At 36.1% G+C, this 13,736-nt stretch overlaps 2 protein-coding genes across 2 annotated transcripts; one reads left to right on the plus strand and one right to left on the minus strand.

Moving 5' to 3' along the window:
* Nucleotides 1–1,279: 1,279 nt before the first annotated feature.
* rps2 (ribosomal protein S2) lies at nucleotides 1,280–5,526 on the plus strand. Its single transcript, XM_056453273.1, has 8 exons — nucleotides 1,280–1,365; nucleotides 1,790–1,927; nucleotides 2,100–2,189; nucleotides 3,388–3,495; nucleotides 3,580–3,753; nucleotides 4,985–5,144; nucleotides 5,232–5,323; nucleotides 5,400–5,526. Exons 2-8 carry the CDS (start codon nucleotides 1,793–1,795, stop codon nucleotides 5,481–5,483), a joined length of 843 nt encoding a protein of 280 aa, XP_056309248.1. The 5' UTR covers nucleotides 1,280–1,365; nucleotides 1,790–1,792; the 3' UTR covers nucleotides 5,484–5,526.
* Nucleotides 5,527–7,658: 2,132 nt separating this feature from the next.
* On the minus strand, nucleotides 7,659–13,314 carry ndufb10 (NADH:ubiquinone oxidoreductase subunit B10). The gene is made up of 4 exons (XM_056453274.1): nucleotides 13,079–13,314; nucleotides 12,069–12,207; nucleotides 9,336–9,475; nucleotides 7,659–7,824 (listed from the first exon to the last, which is right to left on the minus strand). Exons 1-4 carry the CDS (start codon nucleotides 13,224–13,226, stop codon nucleotides 7,739–7,741), a joined length of 513 nt encoding a protein of 170 aa, XP_056309249.1. The 5' UTR covers nucleotides 13,227–13,314; the 3' UTR covers nucleotides 7,659–7,738.
* Between the last annotated feature and the right edge of the window lie 422 nt (nucleotides 13,315–13,736).

Consider the following 13,736-nt stretch of genomic DNA (forward strand, 5'->3'; position numbering starts at 1 on the left):
AAATGTTTCAAGGGGGCCCAAAAACATGATGGACACCGCTGTGCCATGACTGCTCAGTAAAATTGTAGGTGATCTCTGAGAGGTGAGTTTATGTTTGTTTATTTTAACATTCTGATTCCCTTGTCTTTTGTATTTCATTAGCCTAAATAACCATAACCTAAATAGCCGGGTTCGTCATGTTTTAGGACCCACTTGAAATATTTTCATTGAGTTCCATGCTATTGTAAAGTGTTGTGAGAAAATGCAGTGGGTTTTCATAAATTGTTTGTGTTGTAAGAAAAAGCAGGACATTTTATTCAATTGTTTGTGTTGTTTTAAAATGTGTTTGTGTTTGTGTTTAAACATTTGCTGTCAAACAGATTAACTTTTCTCAGTTTGCTGGCGTTTTTTTTTTTCTTAAATTGTAGCTCGTTAAGCTCTCTCAGCCACCAGAAAAAACAAATAGTCAACACTGCACTGTGAAGAATGTTTTCAGCATTCTTCAAAATATCTTCTTCTGAGTTCAACAGAGAAAAAAACAACGTAATGGTGCAACAATGAAAAGAGATTTTTTTTTTTGGGGGGGGGGGGGGGGGGGGGGGGGGGGGGGGGTGAACTATCATAACCTTTAAAGATATGTTGTTAAAATGTATTCATTGTTCAAAATAGCTGTAATTTGTGTAAAGCAGATATACTGCTGTTGTTATTTGCATTGATTTCAGCACCATAAACCATGCAATTATCTGATAACATATTAAATAAATTTCTTAGATTAAACACTTTTCTAAAATAAATTATTGTAAAACTGTAAATGTTTGGTGTATCATGATCTGAAAACTACTAAAGTGATGATTTCTGAATTATTGCACAAGAAATACATTACTTTGAAGAAAATGGCTACTAAAGAGGTGTACAGCAGTTGAAAACGGCAGATGCAGATATGTATGAATTAAACGCGTATTTTGGTTGTTTTCTTTCCACTAACCTGAAAAAAGACTTTAATAATGTAAGAGATAATCGTTGTTATATAGGGGGGATACCGGCCAAAATCACAAAATTAAGGATATGTGCCTTCATTTCCAAAACAATACACATTTGCTCCCTGAGCAACTGTATATACAGTACATTGACTGGAATTATATGTTTGTTTTAGCTAATTAACAACAAAACTGAAACGAAACTACTGACAACATACTTTTTGTCTTCCAAAAATCCTTACTTTGTTTATAACGTCTTGGTCCAAAACTGACAGACTTCTCCGTTGCCGCTAGAGGTCGTCATCACCATCATCATCATAGCGGCTGTCATGAATTCTCGCGAGGATTCGCGTTGAATATATGCTGCGCGAACTCTCGTGCGGCCTTCTTCTTCCTGAATACACATCACGTAAGTCAACATGGTTTTCTCTCTGATTATCTGAATCTGCTCGTATCACTGCAATCGCAGAATAAAAAACATTACAGTTTTTCAGCAAATGTGTGCGCGTGGATTATTAGCCACATGATGGAGAAATTGAGTATATGATCTGAGGATAGATGTTTTATCGTAGTTTGACTAGATGAGTGTAAAAATGGCGGCACTGGTGATATGTCGTATGAATACATGAGTCTGTTAATACTCTACTATTTAAAAACGATTAACGCGTAGCGGTACATCTACTTTATCGGCTACATTGTAGGTGATAGGTAACGTAACGCTAGTAATGCAATAAGCGCGTATTAATCATGTGTGTACGTTCATAAAGTGTCTGATGATATTCATCACGTATTAATTCATTATTAATGCAGAATGTTTTTGTTTTAATTTAAAGCAAATGGCGGACGACGCCGGTGGTAGAGGAGGTTTTCGCGGAGGTTTCGGCACTGGCGGCCGGGGTCGCGGTCGCGGCCGCGGCAGGGGCCGTGGAAGAGGCCGCGGTGCCCGGGGAGGAAAATCCGAAGATAAGGAGGTGAAACATTGCTTTATATACTCTAATTAATGCTAATTCATGCTTTAAAATAATCATACTCTTAAACATTCGGCACAAATTGTAATGAGTGTTTTGTATAAGCTGTTAAAACGTATATTGTGTAGTTTTATCAGTTTCCATGTGTTAATTTATATTTCTATATCACATGTAGTGGGTGCCTGTGACCAAACTTGGTCGTCTGGTGAAGGACATGAAGATCAAGTCCCTGGAGGAGATCTATCTGTATTCTCTGCCAATCAAGGTATTGAAGTTGGCATGAAAACTGACCATAATATATGTATTAACGTTATAGACCGATTCAATGTGGTCATGTCATTGGCCCATAAACATTTCCTGCTTATCAAACTATTTCATAACTGTAACGAGCCAATTCAATCATAACTTAAAGCAGCTTTCATAACAATTTATCAATATGTGGCTCTTTTTGGATTTTAGGCAGCTATAGAAATTAAATGTAAAACGGGAAATGCGTTGGGACCATTGTTTTGATTTACATCCCTCAATATGGTCTATAGTATGTATATATATATATATATATATATATATATATATATATATATATATATATATATATATATATATGGTATTTTCTGTTTACCTACTATTATTTCTGTTTACCTACTAATTACTAGCTTTACTTTGTAATGTTTAATGAATATCATAAGGGGTTTTCAGACTGTGACATGCATCCACAATTACCAAAAAATGCATATAGTTTGGGTAAAATTTCAGTGCCTTAAATGAACATTTTTCCACATTGGCCAATAGTTGAATTCTTTTAAAAGGTTTTATGTTCATGCTCAAACATGGGGAAAATTTCTGAAACAATCAGATCTGATGCAATTTCTAAACCAAAGGGTCAAACTCTGTTAACATTAAGCATCATTGGAATAAAGTTTACTGTTAATTGTCAAGTAACACTTTAATAGACACCAATTACTGTTAATTCTTATTTGATACCTGGTGAGTTACTTTAGGCCTGTTTTTTACTAGTTTATTGAAATACTATAACATTCAAATATAAAATATTCCCAATTTTTGAAGTTGGGCAAGTTATATTTTATTTAATTTAAACAAATGTGAAAATGAATTTGTTTTAACTCTGCTTTTGAGAACCCCAGATAATGCTACATTTAATTAACCAATGCATAGAATTGAATTAAGTCAGACTTGTTTCTTAAACTAAAGGTTTACGAGGGGGAAAAAAAGATTTTTATAATGCATTACAGTTAAAAGTATTATCTAATTTATTTATTAAAAAAAACAACAACAAATGAGTTGTTTTTGCCATGAAAATAGCCATTGTTGCTGACATGGCGGTAAAAGTTTTAACTTCATTACTTTTAACCTGATGCATGTCACAATATGACAAAATTTTTAGATACTTTGGTTGCATTACAGCTTACACACACTTACTTTTATAATGCCTCTTTCTCCAGGAGTCTGAGATCATTGATTTCTTCTTGGGCTCTGCGCTGAAGGATGAAGTCCTGAAGATCATGCCTGTCCAGAAACAGACCAGGGCCGGTCAGCGCACCAGGTTTAAGGTGACTTGACCTCGTCCTGAATGACACACAGCAGCCCGGTTGCATGCACATTCATTTAATCATTGATGTATCTCCATCTTCCAGGCCTTTGTTGCTATCGGTGACTACAATGGCCATGTTGGTCTGGGAGTGAAGTGCTCCAAAGAGGTGGCCACCGCTATCCGAGGAGCCATCATCCTGGCCAAGCTGTCCATCATTCCCGTCAGAAGAGGATACTGGGGTAACAAGATCGGAAAGCCACACACCGTGCCATGCAAGGTCAGTCTGCAGAGATTATCTGCTGCACAATATGACAAGTTTTGCACTTAAAGAAAATCTTCCTTCATTTATGCATTCGTCTGGTGGACTTTTGTGATCGTATATTAGCAATGAAGTGCTTTTGCCATGAAAATGGCCTCTGTTGCTAATATGGTATTAAATAAGAATAGATCTTAGTTTTAAAGGATTGCTATGCTTCCGGAAGTTAAATCGCCCCCTTTGTGTTATCACTTCTGTCAAAAAGAAATGGAATTGATAAACATCTAGATTTTTCGACTTGTCTCTTATAAACACAGTATGTGACCATTTAATTTGTCCATTTGCTGAGCAACGAATATAAAACGTGAAGATTTGTGCGACTGCCTTTACTCTTCTCTCCTAACCTTGATCAAAGAATTTAGATGAATTGTAGAAAAGCTGAATAAGGTTGTGTGTAGGGTCGAATAGAGATCGTGATCTGTTTTTCGATTGATCATGCAGCCCTAGTTGGACGTCAGTGGTTTGATCTTCCAAATTGCAGTTTCAAATGGCTTCACATGATCCCAGATGAGGAAAAAGGGTCACACTCTGCCAAATTATTGCTGTTTTTTTAAAGCCCTTAATAGTCTAAGGGAAATTTTAGGTGGATTCTAGATATGCATTTTATATATTTGTAAAGGTAAGTCTTTGTTTAGGTGAGTCTATTACATTTGTACTGGAAATCCACCTGGCGAATGTCTGTGTGAAACACAAGAATGGATGTTCAGTATTTTAAGGACCAATTTAATAAAAGGTTTAGATCCACTTCTAATGTTAACTACAGTATATCCAGACCAGCTTTTTTAGTTTAGTCCATTTCTTTAACTCTTCAGCATTCTTAACTATCACCCTCACACAGGTGCATGCTTTTATCAGTACTTACTAAAGAATTCCTTAAACCTCATCTAATCTTGCTAAACTAAACACACTGCATGTATCACCTAGAATTTAAGCGTCAACTCTAAAAGTGGGGTGACCATTATTAGGGGGTTATGAAATCAACCAATGGTTTGATAAAGTAAGATTTTTGTGAGACCTTTCAAAGCTGCATTAAAACTGCAATTTGGAAGAACCATGCTGACCACAATATGAAGAACAATCTGTGTTTTCTTCCTAAATTTCTCTTCACCTGAAAGAAATGAACATCTTGGATGATGAGGGTGAGTTTATTCTGAAAGTGAGCTGCTTTAATGGCTGTAATGTGTTTGTTCAGGTGACCGGTCGCTGTGGTTCAGTCTTGGTCCGTCTCATTCCTGCTCCCCGTGGTACTGGTATCGTTTCTGCTCCTGTGCCCAAGAAACTGCTGATGATGGCTGGTATTGACGACTGCTACACCTCTGCTAGGGGCTGCACCGCTACTCTGGGCAACTTTGGTAGGTCATTGTGTTTGAATCCCAGCATTTCAGGATGCAGCAATACATGCATGAGTCTGTTAATAACCAATGCATTGTCATCTGCAGCTAAAGCCACCTTTGATGCGATCTCAAAGACCTACAGCTACCTGACCCCTGATCTCTGGAAGGAAACAGTGTTCACCAAGTCTCCTTACCAGGTAATGTGTGTTCATATGTTTGTTTCTGCTAACCTGTCTTGTCGTTCTTGAAGCTGATGTGTGTTTTGTCTTCCAGGAATTCACTGATCATCTGGCCAAGACTCACACCAGGGTCTCTGTGCAGAGGACTCAGGGAGCTCTTCCTCAGGGAACCTCCTAAATTTTGTACAACGGATTGAAATAAAAGTCCAGAAGTAAAACCATCTTTGTGTGTGTGGTCTGTTCTTGGGTGAAAGGTGCTAAATAATATCAGGGTTTACTAGATATTATACTAGATCGTATTCGAAAACAGACTTAGTATGTCCTAAAGCATAGCATGTTGAAAAGGGTATGCCATAGGTTCCCGGATGGTTTACTATATCCGGTAAAAATACGAAGTGTAGTAGCGTCTATACTCTAACCGCTAATATTGCCCTCAGTACGCGTTGGATGTGAAATTGATTAGAACTACAAACCTGGGTGAAAAGTGGACAAGGCGGACACATGAGACCAACTGTCAAGTACAGAGTCTTGGTCAAGTTGTTTGCATGACTGTTAATATCTAGCGAATTGGAACCTAAATAAACTGCATTAGTGTTATATTTCATCTACAACAAAAATGTGAACTTCTATAAAGATGTTTGGACATTAACTTATGAATGCATAATTGCCCAAAGACCTGAGGAGATTTCTCTACATAAAACACTGCGAATGTAAGATTAATCTGCTGCTTCAATAAGGTAGGTAAAGAAATGTGAAAGAGTCAATGTGATTGACTCGATGTAACTAAACAACATGGCCGTCTGTTAAAGTAATATGTTCCAAAGCTTACACACACAAAAGTATGGACTTTTCCTTTGCAAATCAAGTGAATACCTAAGGGTGTATTAAAAGTATGCAAATTGGATGATGTATAAGTTCTGGGGAAAAATCCGTATTTCCTATGGTTTGCTAATGTGTTATCTTGCTTAACACTTTGGCCTCTGCAAACAAGCTTTTTTTGTGTTAAATGCTAATTTTTTTTTAATTCTCATTACACTTAGTTTCTCATGTGAGGAACTTTGTTGCCATGACTTAAATTTTCACATACCCATAAGAAATAAAAATTACTGAATTTGAGGTTATCCAAGGTGTGGGAGCCTTATAACATGCACTGTGTATGATTTACCGATCTAAAATGGGCACTACTGACCTTTTTTCCAGTTTACACCTGCATTACATTTTAAGCTTAATATCTATTTAAATCCATAAATGGTTCAGAAAAAATGTAGTTCAAGTACAATTTAATTTGGAATAAAATGCTTTCAATTGTCATCTTAAACTTGATAGTGCATTAGTGGACCTATCCACTTTAAGAAATTAATTCAAACTCCATACTGTGAATCCTAATAATGCTCATTGCATTTTACAATTGCAAAGATATAAAAATATTAATATTTTCAGGTTGAATAATTTTAGTTTGTAAAGTTACCTTGGATAAAATCTCATTAAATTGGGTGTCCAAACTCAGTCCTGGTGGGCTCCAACTTACATCAACACACCTGCAAGGATGTTTCTAGAAAGCCTAGTAAGAGCTTGATTAGCTAGTCCAGGTGTGTCTGATTGGGGCTGGAACTAAATTTTGCAGGGTACCGGCCCTCCAGGACTAAGTGTGGACACCCCTGCATTAAATAAATAATTAAAACATTCAAATTGAAATTCCTATATCTTAAAGCTACGGTCACACTGGGCTTTGTGTGCGCGAAATTCTGTCGTACGGCGCTGCGAAAAGGGGCGGGATTAAACAAGATGATTAGACATTTAAAAAAGCGAGCGATTGCTCCATGTTTTAAATTTCTGTCCAGGGAAGTCGTGTTTTGATCCTCAATTGGTCTCACGCAGTCAAGTGATGCTACTACACAGGTCAGAGTTCACCAAGCTTGAACTTTGTACCGCAGCAACATGCAAAACTTAATGCATGACCCCGCGTTTCCGGTCTGACGTATTCGTGTGCGTATGAATGGAAGTCTATGGGAGGAAAAGTCAAGTGTGACCGCAGCTTAAATCTTTTTATTAAATAGCTATTTCCCAATTAAATAGCATAGTGTTCACAGAGGTCATGCATCAAATAGCAAAATTCTGAACGTTGTGATTTTAATAAAAACAAAATGGATGTGACGATGTGTTACTAAGTGGCCATAGTGACACTAACAGATCATAAGCAGGAAATGAAATATAAGCTGCACATAAATTAAGCTGTAAAAAGTTAATACTAAAAGGAGAAATCTTCCACTGTATAGAAGTAATTAAAGGAACCATGTAAAAGAGTATTTTGAAACCGACAGGATTTTATTAAATAACTACAGCTACTGAGAAGTCACTTTACGATAAACTTTATTTTACAATTTGATGCACAGATGAGAGAGACTGATGTGGAAAAGCCATAGGAGAGGAGTTTTATTCCTTCTGCGCCTCTTTCATCATTCTATCCTTCTGTTTCATCAAACACTTCCGTGCACTGCCGTATGCACCCAGGTCCCCATCTACCATAAATACAGACACACCAAAAATAATATAAACATTGTTATGGTTTCATTACAAAGCTACAACTGAAAAGCTCTTTCCGTCCACTAGTTGACAAAATTGGTATCAATGTTCTAGGCAAAACTAATCAAAAGCTATTAGGATTGATTTGAAATGTCTAAGGGCAGACGTTGGCCCAAAAACTGTTTAACTATCTTCAGCTCATGTTGAATAGATATACTGAGATTTGTAACGATTCAACTATGCATTGACAAAATACACTGAATAAATACATGAAAATGGTCAACACAGGAAGACAATTTCAGTCATATCTGTGTGCTGCATCAAATATCAATACAATCATCAAATATAAAAATTCTAGTCTTGTGATTGTTGGCCAGAGTAAAATGTTTATGCCTTAGTAACACGCCCAAACATAAAAATATAAATGTTTCTAATGTTCACCTACTGAGCAAGAAACTACATATCTTTGTCGTCATAACCAATTTGGCAGTCTCTGTCCAATTTGTTTTATTAGTTGTGTTTTATTTAACTATACAACTACTTTAAGAGTAATTGTTTGTTGCCATTATCTGAAGATTGGATTCATTGTTTGCGAATATCTGACCTATAGTTGTGCGTGTTTTAATTCAGAATATCAGAAAAAAACCTGTCATAATGAAAAATGTCTGTGTTGAATGACATTTTCCTGATTCATAGAATAAGAGGGAAAACTAATTCTGTTTCCAGCTTTTCCTGTTCAAAGGTTATTCGGATAAACAATTATAACAAAGTTAGGACAGGTAGCGGACAGAGGGATTGAGTTAAGAGAATCCAAAACTGGCCCAGTTAAGGAACACTCCACGTTTTTGGAAATAGGCTCATTTTACAAGAGCTCTAGAGTTAAACAGTTGAGTTTTACCATTTTTGAATGCATTTAGTTGACCTCAGGGTCTGGTGGGAGCACTTTTAGCTTAGCTTAGCATAAATCACTGAATTGAATTAGACCATTAGCATCTCGCTCAAAATAAAAAAAAGAGTCTCGATAATTGTCCTATTTATAGCTTGACCCTTCTGTAGTTACATTATGTACTAAGACTGATGGAAAATGGTTATATTGCTAGGAAATACATTCTAATTCTAGGGTAATAATCAATGTACCAAGGCTCAGAAAGCACAATACTACACAGCACCAGAAAATAGTCCCCAGGTAGGTAACTGCTGCGTAATATCATTTGCCATTGATCTTAGAACACAGATAACTACATCGGGTCAACCTTGAAATAAAAATAAATGATCAAATCATCAATACTTTTTTTAGTGAGATGCTAACGGTCTAATCAATTCAATAATTCAAGCTAAACTAAGCTAAAGGAGCTTAGGATCTGTGAGCCAAATTTTGTAACTTTCCTGCAAGCACTTTCATAGAGATAGCTTCTAGACTCGAGCAGAAGAAGATGAAACAGAAAACAGATGCCTGTGCACCCTCTGTTTGGCCACCAATAACATTAATATTGCAGTAAATACTCACAGCGCGACTGAAATGCCTTGGACGTTTCGTTAAACTGCTTAATTTCCTTTTGGCAGTTCTGCACGTAGCTGTGACCCTCACGCTGCTGACAGGCCTTCAGGCGATTCTGCATCACCTTCACAATCTCCTGATCCACCTTACTGCAAAGGAAATGACAACAAACACGTAATCGTGAGCAAAAATAGAGGCTTGTGAACATAAACTTAGAAAGTTTCAAGTCAACATGAAACTAAATGCTGTCTTCACAACCCTGTTGCGATGTTTATCTGAATGAAATGGCTTCTGTTTAAACAAACGAAGACTTAAGACTTATTTTATTCGATATTTACATCCATATATGGCAGCACGGTGATGCAGAGGGTAGCACAATCGCCTCACAGCAAGAAGGTTGCTGGTTCAAGCCCCTGATGGGTCAGTTGGCGTTTCTGTGTGGAGTTTGCATGTACTCAGTGTTCGCGTGGGTTACCTCCGGGTGCTCCGGTTTCCTCCACAGTCCAAAGACATGAACTGAATAAGCTAAATTGGCCGTAGTGTATGTGAGTGTGTGCAAGAGTGTATGGGTGTTTCCCAGTGATGGGTTGCAGCTGGAAGGGCATCTGCTGAATAAAACGTGCTGGATAAGTTGGCGGTTCATTCCGTTGTGGCGACCCCTAATTAGTAAAGGGACTAAGCCGAAAAGAAAATGACTGAACTAAATTCATTCATTTCATGTAAATTCATTCGTTAAAAAAACGTAAGATTTTTTAAAAGGAGCCGTCGCACCAAACCCCACCCCTAATGTCCACCATCATGAGCAGATGAGCAAATCATGCTAAATTGTACAAATGAGATTCTACAAATTAATAAAAAAAAATTAAAACCGTGTCTTTATATACATTAATATTCTAATGTCAATGAGACATTTCTTGCAACCATTGTTTAAAATGTGGGCTTTCTGTATTTGTCCAATGACAAGCTATTTTAGGTTTTGCATTTAATAAACAGAAGATCAACAATTTCTTATCGGAGCGAGTAAAAGAGCTTGTAACAGGATAAACATTTAGTATACAAAGTTTTGGACATTTAGGAATATTCTGTTTTACGCATTAGACACTTAAGTTACAAATTGCAATGAGATAGTGTGGAAAACTATATATTAAATTTGACTTAATATAGGAATTGAAATGGTGGTTGTGGTTTTGCTATTGGTCTATCTCAGGTGAGTAACATGTGGACAAATGCCGATATTCAATAATTCAATAAATCATGTCTTTTTAATTATTCAATATATTAGTCTTTAAGTCCTTTTTAAGAACATTCACATTGTATTTGCAGTGGTGTTCATAACAGGCACCAAATGCTTGGAGACTATTGGTTATCTTAATAGTTCAAATGTAAGTAAAGTACTCCATTTAGGGCTCTAACGACAAATTCTATAAAACTTGGACGCCCATTCTTCCTTTTTTCGACTCTTTGACCTCATTAGATTCTGAGATTGTCAGGGGTTATTTTTAATAAATTTATGGACTATATACTTTAATATACATTTTATCATTTATTTTGTGTACATTTCAATGAGCCTGTATAGATCTCTCATTTGATTCTCATTCCTCCCGAGAGGTTTGTGGGTGGGTGTGGATACGTAACTTTGGATTGTTCTAGCTTGAACTTGGGCTTAAAAAAAGAGGTCGGGGGAGAGAATGAGGACAATGTCTCTGTTGTGTTTTTCTATATCTGTGCCATTAAATATATATTTAAAAAAAATGTTTTAAGTTAAAACGTTTAACTGTATTTTTTTACATAATGATCCGGCCTGGGATTTGCTGAAATATTGACTGACATTTTTAAACAAATTAACCAATAAAACACTGATTTCATGTCAACTTAAAGTGGCTTAATATTGCAATATTAGGGATGCTCATAATAACCGATTAACCATTAACTGAAAGGGTGCGTTTTTAACCAATTAATGGTATCAGTTAAATGATAAAATTTTTTTATTATATACATTTTTAAAGTTAGGCTGCATAAGGGGCTGATCACAGCGAACACGATTTTTGCGTTGAGAGGTGCATTTTTGAATGGTTTACTAAACACCGCGAGCGTTTTGTGGCGTCCTGCGCACCTCATGTTTTTTCATTGTGCGCAGTGTGCTCGCAGTTAAAATAAAGTAATCTCTGAGCGGAAAATACGTGTTTCAACAGTCGTGTCTTTTTCATCCTTCAATCAAATGAAAGCGGAGTTTCCATTGATTAAATGTATATTTTCTGTGAAGTGATCGATTTGAGGTAGCCTGCTATTTTTATTTGACGGAAAAAAAAACCATATGACTGGACAAGCATCATATGCCGGTTCTTAAAAAAAATAAAAAATTATTTAAAAAAAGGATTCAGTCAGCGTTTTCATTTTGTAATCTAAACTTATCTAGGGCAGGACCATTTATTTTATTCTTTTTATTTAGTTTATTCTGTTTTTCTGTGCTGTTGGAAACGCTGCAGGTGCTTGAAGATGTGCTGTTGTTCTGAATGCTGTTGTTCACATTTTAAAATAAATCAGTATTTTAAAATGTAATATTTAATATGTCTGACACAAAATAGACACGTCAATAATTTTTTAAAAATTAAATAATAATTTAATATTAATCTGACCAGTTAACCGTTAATATTGGGTTAATGAGCAGCGGTTGTTGGCTGGCAAAATTAACCGAAATGAGCATGCCTTCGCAATATTTTTGTAAAAAAAAATATAACATACTAGTCTCTCCTCCATTGCATCTCGGCCTCATAATAGCACAGAAAATCTCCCTGCTGGCATTGGGTCAGTTCAGGAACACGGCGAAACTTCTGGTGGTAGTAGTAGGCCTTTTTATCCCCACGGAAGCGCTCAACGATGCCTGGTAGAACATGAATCAGACAATAAAATAAAGATCAAGAAATACAAGAAAAGACAAGCAGATATTTATATCGATGTGTATTGTATTAGTCTTTCAAAGTATTTAAGCATATAATTGTTTAAGGCTGTATTTACAATCATAAAGCTAATGATGCTAAACTAAAATACATTTACATTTTTAGGTGAACAGTAACTTTAAAAGAGGCTGCACGGAGACAAAATTAAAAAAAAATGTCTGTTTCTCCATTCTGAGGGCATTTAGATTATGCATTTGACAGAAGACTTTTATAAGATGACACATACCTTGCTCTAAAGACTTACATTTTAAATCAGTTTGTACTTTGGTCATTTTTCATTGTGGTCTTTGGCATTGTGATTCAAATAATTGCCTTTATTTAATTTAAAAGGTTAAAAACGACCAATATTACTGTTTAGAACATTTATAAATTGGTATGAACAAGTGTTTTAAAGATGTCTTGATTCATTTATGAAATTAAAGTATTTTAGTAACCTGTGAGAAGTATTGGTGTTATGGGTGTAGTGTTAAAGTATTAGTGTTAGTTTACTGTGTACCAAATCTTTATTCATATTGTTATATTTGGTGAACTGTAAGTTATCCAAATACGGTCAATAAGGAACCTGCACCAGCTAATCTTAACAGTATCTTAACAGTGCTCAATAATAATAGTAGAAATAGAGGATTTTCCAGCACCAATACATACCTAACACAATGCATTACGTTATACAAACACACAAATGCATATCTGTTATTATATATGCGATTTTAACACCACAAATACAACTGTAAATGAAAGCAGATGAATAAGCAGAGGTAAACACCGCTTCAAGTGCGCTAGTGTGAAGTACTTCACCTCTGAATGTGCTCACTGGCAGATCCACCGTGTAGTAGAAGACCTTTGTAATCAGCACAACGGGATTCGGTACCGCCGTTTGTTTATTCTCCATCGGAGTCCGAGAGGGCGGCTCTGGATACGCATCTTTATTGTAATCCTGCGGCATTTTCAGCCTTTAATTTGAAGGGAATTTTCAACAACCCTTTAGTCGACCTCAGTCTGTCTCTCTCCTCCACAGTGCGCATGCGCGCTTCTCACAACATGGCGAAAGGTCACCGAGCTGCGATTAATAAACCGAGTGGACATTACTTTGTAAAAAATATTATGCATAAAAAAAACAAAACACATAAAATTCGTTAATATTGTACAAAAGTAATACAATTGCCTGTTTTATCCTCGTTTTTAAAACAGACAGGTTGAAGGTGAAAGGTTATACACGCAGTTTTGTTTTCTGCCAATAGATGTCGTCGTTTTTTGCGAAACACAATACGTCTAATATATACATATTAAAATAGCGTATTAACTTTTATACAGTCTATGGCATTAACGCGGCTAATGCCATTTCAGGGCTTTTTGTTTATTCTACCATCCATGTATTCACAGATATCCATTTAAACAAGCGTGTAACAGGAATGAAATTTGTCATTTTTATTTTGCATTTGATTGACTTGTTTAT

Source organism: Danio aesculapii, chromosome 3 (assembly GCF_903798145.1).
Source record: "Danio aesculapii chromosome 3, fDanAes4.1, whole genome shotgun sequence".
NCBI classification, from domain to species: Eukaryota; Metazoa; Chordata; class Actinopteri; order Cypriniformes; family Danionidae; genus Danio; species Danio aesculapii.

Excerpts from the sequence above, each read along its gene's own strand:
- rps2 (XM_056453273.1), top strand. The coding sequence starts at position 1,793 with ATGGCGGACGACGCCGGTGGTAGAGGAGGTTTTCGCGGAGGTTTCGGC. Across the intron at positions 1,928-2,099 it reads GAAAATCCGAAGATAAGGAG|TGGGTGCCTGTGACCAAACT; the intron begins GTGAAACATTGC and ends TATCACATGTAG. Across the intron at positions 3,496-3,579 it reads GTCAGCGCACCAGGTTTAAG|GCCTTTGTTGCTATCGGTGA; the intron begins GTGACTTGACCT and ends TCCATCTTCCAG.
- ndufb10 (XM_056453274.1), bottom strand. The coding sequence starts at position 13,226 with ATGCCGCAGGATTACAATAAAGATGCGTATCCAGAGCCGCCCTCTCGG. Across the intron at positions 12,208-13,078 it reads GCCAGTGAGCACATTCAGAG|GCATCGTTGAGCGCTTCCGT; the intron begins GTGAAGTACTTC and ends ATGTTCTACCAG. Across the intron at positions 9,476-12,068 it reads ATGCAATGGAGGAGAGACTA|TAAGGTGGATCAGGAGATTG; the intron begins GTATGTTATATT and ends TTTCCTTTGCAG.